This window comes from Lynx rufus, unplaced genomic scaffold (assembly GCF_022079265.1).
Source record: "Lynx rufus isolate CCGP_SWC_20201006 ecotype Redwood Valley unplaced genomic scaffold, mLynRuf1.p SCAF_18, whole genome shotgun sequence".
Lineage (NCBI taxonomy): Eukaryota > Metazoa > Chordata > Mammalia > Carnivora > Felidae > Lynx > Lynx rufus.
In genome coordinates this window covers 2,612,908-2,631,078 of record NW_025814832.1, presented here as the reverse complement: position 1 = coordinate 2,631,078, position 18,171 = coordinate 2,612,908, and the positions used below count along the sequence as shown (strand labels likewise).

The window sequence follows — 18,171 nt, the reverse complement described above, 5'->3', positions numbered from 1 at the left end:
TCCGGGCTGTGAACAGCTGCTTGCATTCTCACCGCTGGGAAGGGAGGGAGCCAGAAGGTAAAAACCAGCAGACTCCAGTCTGAGTCCTTCACCTTAACCAGCCTGCTCTACTTGCGGAGAGAGGACGTGCTCTTTCGCCCTCCTGACACTCACTGTGCCCACCGTGCAAGAACTGTTGGTTGTAGCAGCCTGGGTGGAGCAGTGATATGAGACCACCGGTGTCCACCTTGTGTCAGGGAACCACCCGGAAGGCGTCTACATCCTCACCCTCCTTCTCTGTGTCCTGCATCTAAGACTCTTGCCTGCTGTCACTTTTTTTTTTTTTTAAGTGTGTTTGTTTTGAGAGTGAGTGAGGGGGGAGGAACAGGGAGAGAGGGAGAGACGGGGCGGGGGGGGGCAGAGTGGGGGAAGGGCAGAGAGAGAGAGAAGAGGGAGAGAGAATTGCAAGCAGGCTCCGCGCTGCCATTGCTGAGCCCTGTGCGGGGCTCGAACCCATGAATTGTGAGATCGTGACCTGAGCTGAAACCGAGAGTCGAACGCTTAACCGACTGAGCCACCCAGGCACCCCTGCTGTCACTTCTTTAGGGAAGCCCTTCCAGAACATACCCCGACTAGGTTAGTTCTCTTATTTATACGTCCTCCTAATGCCCACCTGCGTGTCCCACCCAGCAGCACATCCCTAACACCTAACGAGCCCCAGTGGACACCCAACAAATATGTGCTGACTGCATAGCTCTTCTTGGTTTTCATTAAGTAAATACTGGTGTAACTGACTGGGCATCAGTGTCCCCAAGCATGTTACAGTTCTTCGAGGTGGCCACTTGCCATCTTGCCTGTCTCTGTGTCCCCAGCACTTGGCTCAGAATGTCTCAGAGACGCGGGGACCCTGGGCAGAGACTTGGGGCTCGGTCTGCTGCCGCCACTCCCTTTCCATCCAGAAAGATGGGACAGGTGTGAATTCTTGCCCTCAGCCCCTGGTCACAGCTTCAGGAGGCGGCGCTCTCGCAGCCCATGGCTGTGGAGACTCTAGGGTCCCCCAGCTGTGCCCCAGCTCTGCTCCACCACCCGGCCTGCCCTCGCCACCTCTCCTGGTGCACTGCTGTGTTGCCCTCCTGCCCTCGAACCCTCTAGTTTTCAAACTGCTGTGTGCATCTCCTTTTATCTTCAGGGTTTGTTTTTAACCTAATCGCCACTCTTTCCTAGCCCGTGGTCAAGTTCCGTTTCACTTATACGCCTCAGATCTCAGTCTCGATGATCTTCCGTGTTCCTCCCTCGGAAGCCTCACATGCTGTGGCCGTGGCCTTTCTCCATCCATCCGGAGGCCACGCTCCATGCTCCTGCCTCCCACGGTGCTAAGCCAGCACTGCTGTCTGTGTGGGACCCAGTGGCTGGCAGGTGTCAGAGCCAGCTTTCAAAGCGTCTGCCCTGTTCCCTGAATCCTTCCTCCTGACACACAGCTTCTGGGCCGCCCCCAGACTGTTTCCAGGGGGGCTTCGTGATCTGGCAGGGCTGCCTGGGGTTGCACTGTGGTGGCCTCAAGGCCGGCTGTGTCCTCTCTCCAGGCTGCAGACGGGCTGGTCTGTGCACACCTATCAGACGGAGAAGCAGAGGAAGAACCAGTGCCTCAGCCCCGCCGAGGTGGAGGCCATCCTGCAGGTGATCCAGAGAGCAGAGCGGCTGGACGTCCTGGAGCAGCAGAGAATTGGGTAAGGGCCGCTTCTGAGCTGGGACGGGATCCAGGAGAGGGAAGCAGAGGCATTTGGTGTCAGATCAACACTCTGGGTCCTCGTGCTGGCTGTCACCATAGAGTGAGTCTGCTCTGCCCCAGTGCCCCCGGGGTATAGATACATGACCCAGCCCAGCAAAGCCTCAGAAGGCCCCTCTGTAAGAAGTGCTCTCTGGACACGTGAGCCCAGGCACATGTGAGCAGAAGTGCTCTCTGGAGGGCGCGTAGGTAGAGGCAGCTTCTGTGCAGTCTGATCCCCCTTGGCCCCAGGCAGAGCCTCATCACCTCCGGGGAGAATATAGGGTTGCCATGAGAGAGAGGCCTAGGTGTTTGGTTCTGGGCTCCACCTGATAGGGACTGTATAACTCTCGTGGAAAGTGACTTTACATTTCTGAGCCTCAATCTTTTCCTCTTTATTTAAAAAAAATTTTTTAACGTTTATGTACTTTTGAGAGACACAGAGAGACAGAGCGTGAGTGGGGGAGAGGCAGAGAGAGGGAGACACAGAATCCGAAGCACGCTCCAGGCTCTGAGCTGTCAGCACAGAGCCTGACACGGGGCTCGAACTCATGGAGCCGTGAGATCATGACCTGAGCTGAAGTCCAATGTTTAACTGACTAAGCCACCCAGGCACCCCAATCTTCTCCTCTTTAAAGTGAGGGAAAATAGCATCCTCCTCACTGGGGGAGGGGGTTGAGACAACGTATCTGCAATCTGTCCTCCATTTGTTCATTCAGGAGTTTCCACTGAGTGTCCCCTGGGTACTGGAGATACAGTGGCCCATAAGACCGAATTGGCCACCAGCTTCGTGAGGGTTGTAGGGTTGCCATGAAGGGAGGGAGTCACAGTGGGCTGAGGGGCCTGGGACCCTGAGGAGAGTGACCTATCCTAGGCTTAGCAGGGCTCAGGGGAGGCTCCCGGACACTCGGCATCAGAGGTTCAGAGAAGATCACTTTTTCTTTCTTCCTCCCGTTTCTTCATGCACCCACTTGCTCAAACCAAAACCTCTACATCATCCCGGATCTCCCTCTTACCCCCCACCCTCACGCCCCATTTCCAGTAACTCCCACTGCCTCCTGCTGGCTTCCTCACCTGCACTACCCTCCCCCCTCCCCCCCACCTTCCAACCCCAGTCCTGGCTCTCCACCCACAGCTGGAGTGAGCTTTTAAAAATGTCACTTGGATCAAATCGCCCCTCTCCTTAAAACTCTTCAGAGGCTTCATATTGATCTTAAAATATAATCCAAACTCTATTTTGTGACCTACAAAACCCTTGTCGTCTGTCCCCTCCTCGCCCCTCCAGCCCCCTTTATCCCAGGCTCCTGCTGGTTCACAGGGAGGTGGTCCTACCAGCCACCCTGCTGTTCTAAGGTGCCAAGGCCTTTGTCTTTGCCCTCCTCCTGGAGTGCCCCTCCCCCGCTCTTCACCTGGTTTGGCCTTGTCAGTTCACACGTTCTCAGAGAGGCCGTCACTGATCAGCATTGGACATGCCTGGGCATACAGTCCCCCTTAGACTTCTCCCCACACACTTAGTTGATTTTATACCATGCCCTCTGTCTGAAATCAGTTTGCACGTTGACTTCTTCATGGACTTCCTCGCTTTACCGAACATAAGTTCTGTGAGAGCAGGGACCCTGTCTGTCTCTGGCTTGTTTGCTTCAATATTCCCAGTCCCTGGAACATCATAGGTACTCAATAGTTGGCGAGCAAATGAATGATTAGGAGCTGGCCTGGGAAAGGGGTGGGGCAGGGAACAGTACCCCAGGTGAGGGAGTAGCACAAGGGGCAGGATACAGCGCTGGGGCCCTGTGGCAGCCACACCCGGGCAGTGGTCAGGTTGGGCACAGGAAACATCCCACCTGACTCTGGTCACATTCCATCTGACTCTGTCCTGTGCTGCAGGCGGCTGGTGGAGCGGCTGGAGACCATGAGGCGGAACGTGATGGGGAATGGCCTCTCCCAGTGTCTGCTGTGTGGGGAGATGCTGGGCTTCCTGGGCAGCTCCTCGGTGTTCTGCAAAGACTGCAGGAAGGTAAGGCCCTGCTCTGCCTACCCAGTCTGGCCCTGCTCTGCGGGAGTGTCTACTGCGTGTCTGTGTGTGTCTGTGCGTGCACACAATATCCTGTGCTTGTTGGCAAGAAGAACTGAGGCCTTAGGTCAAATGGCCTGTCTTCTAGGGCCACCTGTGGGGAGTGGACCTCTGGATTTCTCAGGCCCGGGTATGAATTCGGTTCTTCCACTAGCTGGATGACTCCAGAAAACTTGTTTAATACGTTGAGTCTCGTCTTCCTCATCTGTAAAATAGGGATAACGATAATATGTACCCTAGAAAGTTGTGAGGATTATTTATTACATGCAAAGCTCTTAAAAACCTTATTTGGCACATAAGTACTCAATAAATTTTATTAGTCATTTTAAATAAATAAAATCCACCTCAGGGCCAGTGTGCTAGGATAATACTTCTTATTCTGTTGATCTGCTCTCAATCCCTGGCCCCTCAAATGAGAATGATTTTTGCTGCGAAGTCAAATGGATTTTTCCCTTATCTTATACTCCACAGATTATTCTAAATTGTGCCACATATTAAATTGGTTCCTATTGAGTCCAGGACTTCTTTTTTTGTTTTTTAATTTTTTTTAATGTTTAGTTTTGAGAGAGAGAGAGAGAGAGAGAGAGAGACACACACACACACACACACACACACACACACACACACACACACAGAGTGTGAGTTGGGGAGGGGCAGAGAGAGAGGGAGACACAGAATCCAAAGCAGGCTCCAGGCTCTGAGCTGTCGGCACAGAGCCCGATGAGGGTCTCGAACTCATGAACTGCGAGATCGTGACCTGAGCCAAAGTCGGACGCTTAACCGACTGAATCACCCAGGCGCCTTGAGTCCAGAACTTCTTAAAGTAACTGTCTTTCCTGGCGTTTCTAATTACCTTTCTTTTCTTATTGACCCAAGAATAATGTGCCTTCCAATCCTCAGGATTATTTAGCATCTCAATTTTACTCTCTATGGCATGGAGCCTACATTTTTTTCCTTCAAGACACTTAGCCTTAACTCCAGCCCAGACTAGTTGCTGCATAGCTGTCATCATGGGACTTCCCTTGACCGCCTTCCTAGGTTAGAGACACTTTTCCCAAATTACTATATCTTCCTCTTTCTTTTGTTTCTCACTCTACTTTTACTGGCACCCATCTTTCATGTGTTTAAGCCTAGGGTTGGTCAACAAGACAAAGTTGGTCAACAAGACAAAGATAGAAACTTCTCTCTTGAGATTACGCTGGGTAAGGGAACCGAAAGCAAATAATGATCAAATAAGAATACTTCAGGACATAATACATTCTGGGAATGTATTATAACAGGGGATAGAAGATCGGGGATGGGGTGGGGTGGGGTGGTTAGAACAAGAGGACTGTAGAATATAGAGAAGTCAAAGAAGTAAACATGGACTTGGCCACATGGAGGCCATCGGCAGCCTTGATAAGATCATTTTGAGTCGCATTCAAAAGATGGACGAGAGGGGCGCCTGGGTGGCGCAGTCGGTTAAGCGTCCGACTTCAGCCAGGTCACGATCTCGCGGTCCGTGAGTTCGAGCCCCGCGTCGGGCTCTGGGCTGATGGCTCGGAGCCTGGAGCCTGTTTCCGATTCTGTGTCTCCCTCTCTCTCTGCCCCTCCCCCGTTCATGCTCTGTCTCTCTCTGTCCCAAAAATAAATAAACGTTGAAAAAAAAAAAAAATTAAAATAAAAAAAAAAGTTTAAAAAAAAAAAAAAAACAACAAAAGATGGACGAGAGAACCAAGATGCAAAAAGGTCAATATACCAAACCAATAAGTGGGAAAGCCAGGATTTCAGATAAGGTCATTTTTCCCCTGTCTGTGACATGTGGTGAACTGGGCTAAGGAGTGTGGATTCGCTGGTGAAGGGTCCCAAGAACAGTGGAGATGCGGCGGGGCAGGGGGTGGGGTGCACTTGTGCATCAGCTCCCCCTTAAGCCCTTCGTGGCCTTGGACCAGATACCAACATAGGTAGTAGGCAGAGGGACTCAGAACGCCTTGTTCCCAGCCCTTGGGCAGGTTCGGTTATATTCTGTGACTTCTGCCTGGGACAACGGGGCCCAGCAGCCTATTTCCTCTTTCTGCCCCCCTACCCCCACCACTGCTATAAATGTCCAGGTTTGTGGGGCCATGACGAGGGGACAGAGCCTTGTCTCTTCCCCTGGAAAAGTCTGGGACCTCTGCTGTAGAGGCCGGCTCCTGCCCTGACTGCTGAAGAGTCCTTGGAGAACCATTTCCTAGGCAACAGTGGCATTCCCGGGGAATGACCTCAGCTGCATGGGGGTGGACAGGGTACAAAATATTCTTCTAGATGCCCCGCCCCATGGTATCCTGGAGCACTGGGCTGGTCCAGAGACATTTCCATTTGAAATTGTTCTTATTTTGCAGCAGGCTGATGACCTGGTTTGGGCTTGGGTGGTGAGGCAGGGAGGCCTTTGAGTTTCTGAGGGGAGTTGCTCCTGGGTAGAAGTGGAGGAGAGGGTGCTAGTTGGGGCCACAGACGAACGATGGGCATTTGGAGGTTTTCTTCATCCATCCTTGAGAAGATTGTGTCATTCGCTCATTCATCCATCCATTCATTCTGCAAACAGTAGCGGGCCTCCTACGTGCAGGCCGTTCTAGGTGCTGACGATACCATGAACGAGAAAGGCAAACAAACCCCTTGCCCCCGTGGAGATTTTTTCCAGGGGTGGGAGAAGAGAGACAACAGACAAACACACCGTGAATTAGAGCAGGGCAGTGTGGTGGAGTATGACCATGAAGGCCTCTCTGAGCTCAGAGCTGAAAGAGCCAGCCCTGGGAAGATCCGGGTGGAAAAGTGTTCCAGGCAGAGGGAGCAGCAAGCATGAAGTTCCTGAGGTGGAAACCAGCTGGGGCATGTTCAAGGAACTGACGAAGGCACCTGGGGCAGAGGCGGGCGTGCCGATCCCACAAGAGCTTCGAAAGTCAAGGTCAGGAGTTGAGATTTGGTTCTAAGTTTAATAGGATGCCAGTGGAGTGTTTTAAGCAAGGGTGTGATGTGATCTGATTTGTCTTTGTACATGATGAGCCCAGCTGCTGGCGGCTCATCCTAATCCGTCTGGCGAGTGGGTTGCAGGGGGAGATAAAGTGACCGTGGGAGACCGGTTAGGCACTGCCTGTCATTAGGGATGAGACAGTGGGGGTGGAGATGAGGCAACACAGCCGGGGGGGGGGGTCACATATTTTCACTGTATCTAAGCAGGTGGGGACGGGTTACAGAGGGTGATCTAGGGTCCCGGGAGGGAAAGCAGGTCCTAGGCTGCAGATGGGCCGGAGCAAGAGGCCACTCCGTCTGCCCTGTGTGATAAAGGGGCGGTGGTCCTCCCGGGCTTCCCAGTGAGTGCCGTTCCTGTGCACATGGGCGTGGGTTGCCGTCCCAGCTCGGCCACAGCACAGGGACCTTGTACAAGGTGTCTAGAACTTAACCTCTGGGCTTCTGTTTCTTCACCTGTAAATGGGGTAATAAAGCTTCTTACGTCATCATCCGGTGCGTGTGAGGAGGAGGTGAGCTAAGGCGGCGGAAGCCCTTAGCAGAGTGCAGGATCCATTTCAAAGACCCAGTAAAGGATACCTGTTGCTTTTATTCATCCACTTCGAGGTCCTGGCTGTTCAGACCCAGGATGGAGCTGACCTTCCACGTATCTCAGATAGATTTAGTGACACCCTATGTCTCAGCTCAGGCTGCCAAAACCAAATGTCACAGACTACGCAGCTGCCCTAAGAGAAATTTGTTTCTCACAGTTCTGGAGGCTGGAAGTCCAAGATCAAGGTGCCGGCTGATTCACTTTCTAGTACAGACTCTCTTCCTGGCTCGAACACTCCTGGCTTGTCATTGGGTCCTACTTGGCAGAGAGCGAGCTCTGGTCTCTCTCTTCTCATAAGGACACCAATCCTACTGGATCAGGACCCCACCCTTATGACCTCATTTAACCTTAATTACCTCCTAAAGACCCCTTGTCTCCAGGACAGTCATATTGGGGGTTAGGGCATCAGTATTTGGATTTTTAGGGGATACAATTCAGTCCATAGCACCCCACATTTTCCTTATTAGAACTCATGTTTTCTTGTACTTAAAATTGGAGCTCCCACAATTAGTCGTATAGTTTTGATAACTCATATAAAAGTTTCCAGATGTCTTTGTAGCTCTTCAGCGTTGGATGTCCTGAGCCAGCAGGGAGATGCCTTGGTTTCTGTCAAGTACTTCATGTAAATGTTAACACTCAATCACTTACACAACTGTTGTGGGCTAATTTGGGGTTAGAGGAATCCAAAAGGAGAGGTGTCTAGAACAGTGACTTCCCTCAGGTCCTGACAGTCAAGGTGGGCAGACTGTATTGTCTAGAGTGATGCTCAACACGGCTGGACCAGGGTTCCAGGAGGAGAGCAGTGGGGAGGTCTGCCTGTAGGAGCTGGTTCCTGGAAGCTGACTGGGCTTCTGAGAGGCTGAGAGCAGGGTGAAGGGCATTTCGAGGAGGGGAGAACAGCACAGCAGAGGCACATAGCTGGAAACAGGCTGGGCAAGGACTGGACGATAAGGATGCAGGCCCTGAGGACGAGGAGAAGTGGGCTGAAAGAAGGAAGGACGTAGGAGAAGGCATCAGATTTGACTGGGGAACGGGAGCCTTGGGGGAGGGACAAGACAAGATCCTGGGGACTGGAAGATGTGGGGGCAGGGCCGAGATCTTTGGAAGGAGATGGGGCTCATTAGAAGGAAGAGGTGTCTTGAGGGCCAAGCTGCATTTGAGCAGAGTAGGCAGGTCTATATGGCCCTGGGTCCCCCGGGAAATGGCCACAGAGGTGCAGACCCCCTGCCAGGGTGGGGCCACTCTGCCAGGTGGTTGTCACTTACAGCCAAGTCCCAAGAGAATCAGGAGGGAGGTTCAGACTTACCCTTAGAGCCCCTGTTCTAGTTAAAGGTTTAAAGCTTTGCAGGGGCTCTACAGTGTCTGGGAGGGGAGGGACGGTGTCCTCCTTTCACTTATCCATCAAATATTTATTGTAGGTCTGTACGTACAGGCACTGGGGATACAGTGTAAAGACACACAGACCCTGCCCTCTGGAGGGGGTGTTAAAGGATTATGGATCATTAATTACAGTTGTGGTTGGGGTTACTGAGGCGGCCCTGGGGGACTGAGAGAGCTCTAACAGGGCACTGGACCTAATGAGGGGCATCAGGAGCCCTCCCCTCTGGGCTCACCAATTTCTAGGGAGCTTCCCCTGTTTATTTCCACATCCACTGGCCACCTTCTCACCTTTTGCCTGCAGCCCTGGGTGCTGGGAGGTGTGCGGGCGTGGGCAGGCTGCAGAGAGGGGATGCTGGGGAGACCTCCGACACGGGAAGTGTTCAGATCCAAGCCTGGGGGGCACATGTGCAGGCGCTCCTGGCCACACGGAGCTGTCCCCAGCAAGAGCCCTGACGCATTCAGCAGTCACAAGCTAATGAGTGTGCTGGTAGAACCCATGCCGGTCCTTGGTGCAATGTCCCCTCCATAATTGGGTCTGCACGCCCAGGCTGCCAGCCCTCATTACCAGAGGGCTGTGGTGGGAAGGGAAAGGGGCTGGCTGGTTAATTAGAGAGCCCTGGTGCTTCTGATTGCTTAGGCGCTGAGTCAGCCAGCTTTCGGTTTGATTGAGAGTCTTCACCAACCATGGCGGAGCGGGGGCGGACAGGGCTGCGGGAGACCCCACCTGAGCCCAGGACGGCGTTGTCACTGTGCAGGGGAAGCAGTCACGGTTTGTCTGGTCTTGGCCAAAATGCGGACCCAGAGGGGCTTGCACATGAAACAGAGGTCTCTGTAATGTGTTCGCTGAGTCCATGTGAAAGAGGGACTCTTTCTACTCTGCTTCAAGCCCTTAGGGACGATCCAGCTTCTTGTGGGGTCAGGCATCCTGCACAGGATAGGGAAGCCCGGCAGGAAGGGGCCACGCCCCGAACCCGATTCCTGCCCCCGCCCTGCTCAGGGCCCTGAGGAGGTGTGTCCTTCGGGGGAGCTGGCAGTGACCCCCACCCCCCGCACTAATCCCCATGACCTCATCTAACCCTGATCACCTCCCAAAGGGCCCCCTCCAGACACCATCACCGTGGGGGTTAGGACGGTGACGCATGAATTTTGAGGGAGCACATTCAGCCCCTGGTACCTGCTGAACAGAAACCCTGGGGGGTGGGGGCGCTGACCTGTGTGTAACAAGGGCTCCAGGGGATGCTCATTCTCTTTGGGTTTGAAAACCTCTGCTCTAAGGTCCCAGCCCCAGGCCCGGCCCAGGACCTCTGCCTGTCTCCCTCTCCTTGCCTTCCCCCACACCCCCTAGTCCCCACATCCCCCCACACCTCCCCCGCATACCTCCTCACCCTCACACCACACACCACACACCACACGCCCCAGCTCAGGGTCTCCCGCACCCTCCCTCAGGCCATCCTCGCTCTCGCAAACCGTGGGCCCTGAGGCTGAGGCCGTGTCTTTCTCACTTTGTGATGTCCTTTAGGGTTTATAAAGCTGTTTCGCAAAACTTTTTGAGCCTCAGGACAAAGCCGTAAGGAGAGCAGGGGGCTTTGTTTGAGGTCATGCGGCCCAGTTGGGTGACCCAGCCAGGTAGTGGGGAGCTGGGTTCCCCAGGGGTGTTCGCTGCACCGTGCTTGCCGCTCCTTCATTTCTTCAGACCAAAGCAGCCACCTCATCTCCCTTCCTTGGAGAAGTAGGGCTATCTTTGTAGAGAACACGGAAGAAGAAACATACTCAGTGGTTAAATATCAGAAACTTTCTCTGAAATCAGGAATAAGACAAGTGCTATGTATCTTTATCCAACATTGTGCTAGAAGCCTGGCCAGTGCAATCAGGCAAGGGAAGAAGCGTATGGTACAAGGATTGGAAAAGAATAGCTAAAACCGTCATTATCTCTGAATAACATGATTATGCAACTAGAAAAATCTGAAAGAATCTAAATACAAATGGTTACGGGGCGCCTGGGTGGCTCAGTTGGTTAAGCGTCCAACTTCAGCTCAGGTCATGATCTCATGGTTCACGGGTTCGAGTCCCGCGTCGGGCTCTGTGCTGACCGTTCAGGGCCTGGAGCCTGCTTGGGATTCTGTCTCCCTCTCTCTCTGCCCCTCCCCTGCTCACGCTCTGTCTCTCTCTCTCCCTCTCTCTCTCTCTCCCTCTCAAAAATAAATGAACATTTAAAAAGTAAATAAATACAAATGGTTACAGTTAGTAGGTGAATTTATTAGCAAGGCTATTGCATACAAGTTTAATATACATGTAAAAAAATCAGTATTTCCATACATCTGAGGCAAAAATGAGAGAAAATAAAAAGTCCAATTTATGACAATAGACGCTGAGATGCAAGAGGGAAAAGAATGGTCTCTTGAATGAATGATGCAAAGCTATTTGGATATGCATATGGAAAAAATGTATCTTGACTTTTACCCCATAGTAGGCACAAAAGTCAATTCTAGATCGAATATAGATTTAAATGTAAAAGGTAAAATTACAAATACTTGGGAGGAGGGGCGCCCGGGTGGCTCAGTCACTTAAGGGTCGGACTTCGGCTTAGGTCGTGATCTCACGGTTTGTGAGTTCAAGCCCCACGTCGGGCGGGCTCTGTGCTGAGAGCAATCCTGCTTTGGCTCCTCTGTCCCGCTCTCTCTCTGTCCCTCCCCTGCTTGCTCTCTCTCTCAAAAATAAAATAAAAATATTAAAAATAAATAAACGCTTTGGAGGAAAGATAGGCAAAAAAGGATACAGGGGAAGTCGCTTAAAGTCAAAGAGGGGGTGCCTGTGTTAGCATGGAAGATGCCTTCAGGGACCCTGCGTACACCCGGATGGCCCTGTCTGGGGGCCGCCCTCCCACCTGGACTCTGCCCGGTGCCAGCAGTGTGGCTGTCTGGCTGCCCCGACCACCACTGGGGGAAACACCTTTTTGAGCCACTTTCCCAGGACCTTCGGGGCAGCCTGAATGCTCTCAGGATGTTCCCAGGGCAAAAGCTAAATCCTGGGGCTGAGCTGGGCCCACCTCGGCCAAGGGCCCGTGCAAGCAAGAGAAGAGCGGCCCTCTCGGGGACCCTCCCCTCTTTTGGAGCCAGCTCAGCGCCCTAGGCCTGTCCTTGCGAATGAAAATGGACTTGCATGAAGCGCTGCCTCTCTGCAGAACTCCGTCCCTCATTCATCCTGCCGCGTGTGTTGGGTTGGCGGTACCTGTGATGAACGAGGCAGGAGGCAGCCCGCCCCTCGTGAGCCCTGCTGGTAACACTGAGCATCAGTACTTGCCTCACTTTCCCGTGCCGGACACGGTTCTGAGGGCTTTTCACGCATTAGCTTATTCAGTCCTCCTAACAACCGTGTGGGGCAGCACTGTTATCGTCACCCTTTTACAGGTGGGGAAACTGAGGCACTGAGTGGTTAAACCCTGCCCAGGGTCACTCAGCTAGTTAGATGTGGAGACAGGATTTGAAACCAAGCAGGCTGGTTCTGAGCATCCTGGCTGTGAACTGCGGTCCTACATCCCCTCCGTGGAGTGTATGACCTGGACAGGTGAGATGGATGGGAACGACTAAATACAATAATTTCGGAAAGCTGCAGGCAGAAACGGGGAGCGCGGCGGGAGGGAGTAAGAAGGAGTGACTTTGTTTTGGATGCACAGCGTGGGCCTCTATGAGATGACATTTGCACTGGGACCATGACGAGAAATTGAAGTCGGATCTAAAGAAAGTGTCCCAGGCCAAGAGGGTGCATGGACGAGGTGCTGTGGGGGGAAGTGCAGGGCACAAGTGAGAAACGGAAGGAAAAAGGCCAGGGATCTGGGGAGGCAGAGGGCCTCACAAATGACCCTTCAAATCTCTAGTCTGGCCCTTGTTGGGCCCACATAGTGGGGGGCTGCCCCCCACTCCTTGAATTAACTTGAGTCCCTCAAAATAGGGGGCAATTAAAAAACATGTTTTTTAATTTGTGGTAGAATTTACATAACATAAAATTGATGATTTTAACAGGTTTTTAAAAAATGTTTATTTAGAAAGAGAGAGAGCACACATGCCAGTGGGGGAGGGGCAGAGAGAGGCGGGGAGAGAGAGAATCCCAGGCAGGCTCCTTGCTGTCAGCTCACAGAGCCCAATGTGGAGCTCGAACTCACAAACCATGAGATCATGACCTGAGATGAAATCAAGAGTCGGATGCTTACCCAGCTGAGCTACCCAGGCACCCTAATTTTAATTGTTTTTTAAAAATGTTTATTTATTTTGAGAGAGAGTGCGTGAGCAGGGAAGGGGCAGAGAGAGAGAGAGAGGGAGGGAGGAAGGGAGGGAGGGAGGGAGAGAATTCCAAACAGGCTCCACGGGCAACACAGAGCTTGACCTGAGGCTTAATCAGATGACCACGAGATCAGGACCTGAGCTGATATCAAGAGTCAGATGTTAAACCGACTGAGCCACCCAGGGGCCCCTAACCCTTTTTAAGTGTATGGTTCAGGGGCATTAAGTACATTCACATTGTTGTCCTACCATCACCGCCACTATCTCCAGAACTTTCTCATCTTGAAAAACTGAAAGTCTGTACCATTAATCACTAACTCCTATGCCCCCCCCCCACCCCTCTGCCCTGTCCCTGGCATCCACCAACCTACTTTCTGTCTCTATGAGTTTGGCTACTCTAGGTACCTCGTATAAGTGGAATCATACAGTGCGTGTCTTTCTGACTGGCTTCTTTCGCTAAGCATACTGTCTTCAAAGTCCATGCGTGTGGTAGCATGTGTAAGAATTTCCTGCCTTTTTGGGGTGCCTTGGGGGCTCAATTGGTTAAATGTCTGACTGTTGCTTTCAGCTCAGGTCATGATCTCATGGTTTGTGCGATGGAGCCCCATGTTGGACTCCATGCTGATCATGGAACCTGTTTAAGATTTTCTCTCTCTCTCTCTCTCTGACCCTCCCCCACTTGCATTCATGTACATGCACATGCTCTCTCCCTCCCCCCCAAAAAAAAGAATTTCCTGCCATTTTAAGATCAAATAATATTCTGCTGTGTGTATGTAACCCATTTTGTTGATCCGTTAGGTCGATGGACACGTGGGTTGCTTCCGCACTGTAGCTGTTGTTAATAGTGCTGCTATGAATATGGGTGTGCGACTGTCTCTTCGAGGCTTTGCTTTCAGTTCTTTCCAGAAGTGGAATTGCTGGATCATGTGATAGTTCTATGTTCGATTTCCTGAGGAGCTGGCAAACTGTTCTCCATGGTGGCTGCACCATTTTCGCAAATCCCACCAGAGCTGCGTGAGGTTTAGGAGGGGGCGGTTTTTTGCAGAGCCTGCCTCCCGTGTGGACTCCCAGTGAGGTCGTCCACGTCCACGTGTCCCCGTCCCCGACTCCCTTTCCTAACCCAGCCCCCAGCAGCTCTGTCCCTCGGTGCGTCCACAAAAGCAGCAACCCTTTCTTTCCATCCGAGCTGCCTCCAGACTGGCCTCCCCGTGTCCTCTCTCCTCCTCGACCCAGTTCAGATGTGGAAGACGTGCGTTTGTGTGCCTCATTACAAAGATGGATTTTTTCATTCAACTACTCATGTTTCCTAAATTCCCGGGGAAAGTCACTTCATTCGTCTGCCCCGCGGGCCTGCTCTGGCTGCCGATGCGTCACCCAGGCTGCTTGGCAGGAATCGACTTGGCTGCCGTTGCCAAGATCGGAGGATTGGACCAGACACCGCACAGCATCTTGGAACATCTGCCTCGCTCCGGAATCTAAGGAACAGAATATCTCCATTAAGGCACACTTCTCTCTGGCCGTCCTGGAGGCTGCGCCACGACTTTTCTTCCCCGAGCCTAGCTTCTTCCTTGCCGTTTTGTGCAGTTCAGAGCCCATTCTGTTCACCCTGTCGTGCCACTGACCTTCAGGGTCGTCAGGACAAAGGCAGCAGAAGAGCTGCCGAGCGAGAGAGCCAGCGAGGGTGGCCCCTGGGAACCACGCAGCCTCCTGACATCAAAGCCCAGAGCTTCCCAGAGAGACACCGGGGTTATGGCCATTGGGTGCCTTCCTGCAGCCCTCGGGAGACTCTCCCACTTAGTCCACCTTCCTGCCGAGCCCCGCTCACCGCCGGCGACAGATAGTGCAGCACCGAGAGAAGCGTGTAGGCAGAGGTGTGGGGTGATCAGGAGCACAGGGCCCCAGGAGAGGCTGCCGAGTGCAGCGGGTTCTCAGCCAGGCCTAGACCTGGGAGGGTGGGCACTGAGGAGCCGGGGAGCTCTGCAGGGGCAGGGTGAGAGGAAGAGCTGGGGCTGGTGGCTGTAGCTGGTGGGGGGCGGTGGGTCAGGGGAAGGGTGGTGGAGGAAGGAGGAAGAGCGGGGAGGGAAAGAGGGAAAGAACGGGGCCAGGCCGCTGAGGATCTTGTAGGCAGCAAAGCCATCAAAGGGTGCACAGCAGGGGATGACACCCAGGCAGGTCTTTGGGGATGACATCCAGGGGCAGATTTGGAGGAGGGAAGATGTAGTGGGTTGGAGAGCCTGCTGGATGCTGCATTACTCAAGTAGCAATAGCAAGGGCCTGAAGTCAGAGAGGGACAACCAGGATGGAGACTCAAAAGACAGTTAATGAGTTACAAATAACAAAAGCCGCCAGTGATTGAGAGCTCGCTTAATTACCAGCCACCCCGGGAGGTCATGATCCCCACCCTGCAGGTGAGGAAACAAGTGTGTGGAGGTTAGTCCCTTGCCTGGCCACATGAGGGTCAGTGGCAGGGTCTGATGGCCTTGCCCCGTGTGCTGTGCCTGTGCTCAGGGCCTGCCGTGCAGGGTGTGGCTGGGGCGGCAGCAGGCATGGGGACGGGCTGGGGGGCTTGTTGATGCAGAGGGGACTGAGGTCACTTGGGGAAGCCATGGGGACCTCGTGGTCTGTGGGCAGGATCCCGGGCCGTGGATCTGAAGAGGGTCCCTGGAGGGAGATGGGCAGTCCAGAGGTGGATGTCGGAGGTGGGAAGTGGGGGGCAACCGAAGTGGTATGGGAGAAAGTGAAGGCCTGGGTTGAGGAGAAGACGTGCACGGCGGGAGGGTAGGGGGGAGGCTGTATTCTCCCCCTGAACCTGCCTAAATGACCTTCTGGAGACATTTCTGCAACTTCTTGTTCCTACGTGGGTGTCATGCTTGTGAAACATCAGGGCCTGTCTATACGGCAAGTGAACCAGGGTCACTGGGCATCTGCTACATACAGTCAGGTCACCCAGGTGTGAGCGGAGTTACACTGAGAAGGATTGATCCATATAAATGGCAGGGAAGCTGCCCAGTAGGGCGTTGGGGGCCTAGAAGGTTGGAGAGAGCTGGGCCTCCAGGAGGGGTGGTTCTCCCCTGCCCAGCCCCTTAAGCTGTGAGGGAGGCACCACCCCATCCTCCTGACTGGCCCTTGTGGGGCGGCCTTCGAAGGGCCGCAAGAGCTCAGGGCTTTTCATCTGAGTGCTCCATCTGAGAGCTGAAATTTGGCGCCTCAACTCGGGCTTTACCCTGAGCCCTGACTGCCAGTACCGGCACCTCCGGCTTTACCCCGACTGTGTTTCCAGAATTCACGACTCCTGTCCTGTCCTGGGCTGTGCACCTTGGAGCCCCACTCCAAGCATCCTGGGGCCCCTGCCTTTGCCCTGTTCCTCTCCTGCACCAGGGCCCTGAGCGCTGGGTGGCACTTGATAACCTATTTTTGTGTATAATCTTTGAGCTAAAATGGTTTTCACATTTGCAAATGGTTGGGAAACAATCAGAAGAAGAATATCTCGTGACGCGTGAAAATTATGCGCAATTTCAGTTTCGGTGTCCATGAAGTCTGTTGGACAAGCCACGCCCACTCATTTACATATGGCTACTTAGGCTTGACTGTGGCACGGTTGAGTAGTTGTGACAGAGAGCGTAAAATCTTTGCTTTCTCACCTTTTACCGAAAAAGTAGGCCAACCCTTGTCCTAACCCGTTAGCCCCAACCCAGGGCACCAGGCCACTGGCGTGAGAAGGGGTGTGATTTCCTTCCCCTCCCTGTTATGTGTTGGTGGGGGCCAGAGTTGTTGCTGGGGCTCCAGAGCACTAAAGAATTCAATAAGATGGTATCCCCTTACTTGTATTGGTTCTACTTTCCTGGAATTTTAAGAAGTACGTTTCACCGTGGCATAGAGGTTAAGGGCCCTGACTTTGGGCTGCCTGGCTTGGGCAAGTTTCCTCTCTGCCTCCGTTTCCTCACCTGGAAATTAAGAATAACAATGGCCCCTGCCTCACAAGGTGGTGAGAGGGTTGGAATGAGTGAAGTATATGGTAAGCTCTTAGAAACAATGCCTGGCTGTGTTCTAACTCAGACGGTATAGAGCCTATACAATTCAACTCTGCCCAGCCCCATCCTTAAGCAGCCTGGGTGTTTGTGTTCTGCACCCTTCTATGTCCACATGCATGCGAGCACACACAGATGTATGTAGGTACATAACTTTATTTTTTTAATGCTTCTTTGTTTTTGAGGGAGAGAGAGAGCACGCGAGCGTGAGCAGGGGAGGGGCAGAGAGAGAGGGGGACAGAGGATCCGAAGCAGGCTCCAGGCTCTGCGCTGACAGCAGCGAGCCCAACGTGGGGGGTTCAAACTCACGATCTGTGAGCTCATGACCTGACTTGAAGTCGGACACTTAACCGACCGAGCCACCCAGGCACCCCTACATACGTAACTTTAAATGGGACCGTAATAGGCTCTTTACTCTGTAATTTTCCCTTTTTTTTTTTCCCACTTAATAACATCAAAGATTACCCCCCCCCACCCCCTCCACCCGCTTCAGGTCTATACCTGGCAATCTAATTCCATCTTTAGGAGCTGTGTGATCTAAGGGAATTTTTCACATTTCCCTGTGGCCCCTCTGGGGCTGCTCACACACCCGCTGGGGATCAGGACCAGGGCAGGATGCTGGGCCCCACCCCTCACTCCGGACATCTCTCCCCCTGCTCCCCATTAGTTCTGGCCTCTTCTGTCCGTCCCACCTCTCCCAGGGCCACGTGCCGCTTGCTTTGCGGCTTTGCCGGTTAGCTCCTTTGGCTTTCCTCTGCTCAGGCTTCCCCCCCTCCCCTGTGCCTGAAATCCAGTCAAGGCCTTAGGTCAGGTTCTTTCCCAGAAGGGATTCAGAGGATGGACACGGCTCGTGGGCTGGGGTGGGGCCGTGGGGCCTAAATCTGTAGGTGAAGTACATGCGCATCTGCTCGGCGCTACCTGCCTACTGTTCGCTCACCTGCAGCGAGTGGACCCCGCATCGGGAGACCCAGCCACAGCCACAGCTCTGTTCTGATCCCTGCTGGGATCTCGGGTAAAATTCCCTTCCCCCTCTGGGCCTCTGTCCTCCCTTGTGAAAGGAAACCGTTGGATGAAAGGGTCTCTCGGGCCCTTCC

The 18,171-nt window shown here is 53.3% G+C and overlaps 1 protein-coding gene across 7 annotated transcripts in view; it reads left to right on the top strand.

The window, feature by feature from the left end:
• Positions 1-18,171, top strand: part of RPH3AL (rabphilin 3A like (without C2 domains)) — a 146,239-nt gene that overhangs the window by 59,849 nt on the left and 68,219 nt on the right. For all 7 annotated transcript variants that reach the window (XM_047080656.1, XM_047080650.1, XM_047080651.1 and 4 more), the window contains 2 exons: positions 1,563-1,706; positions 3,629-3,758. In XM_047080656.1, coding sequence (XP_046936612.1) covers positions 1,563-1,706; positions 3,629-3,758 — 274 coding nt within the window. The remainder of the gene's footprint in view (positions 1-1,562; positions 1,707-3,628; positions 3,759-18,171) is intronic.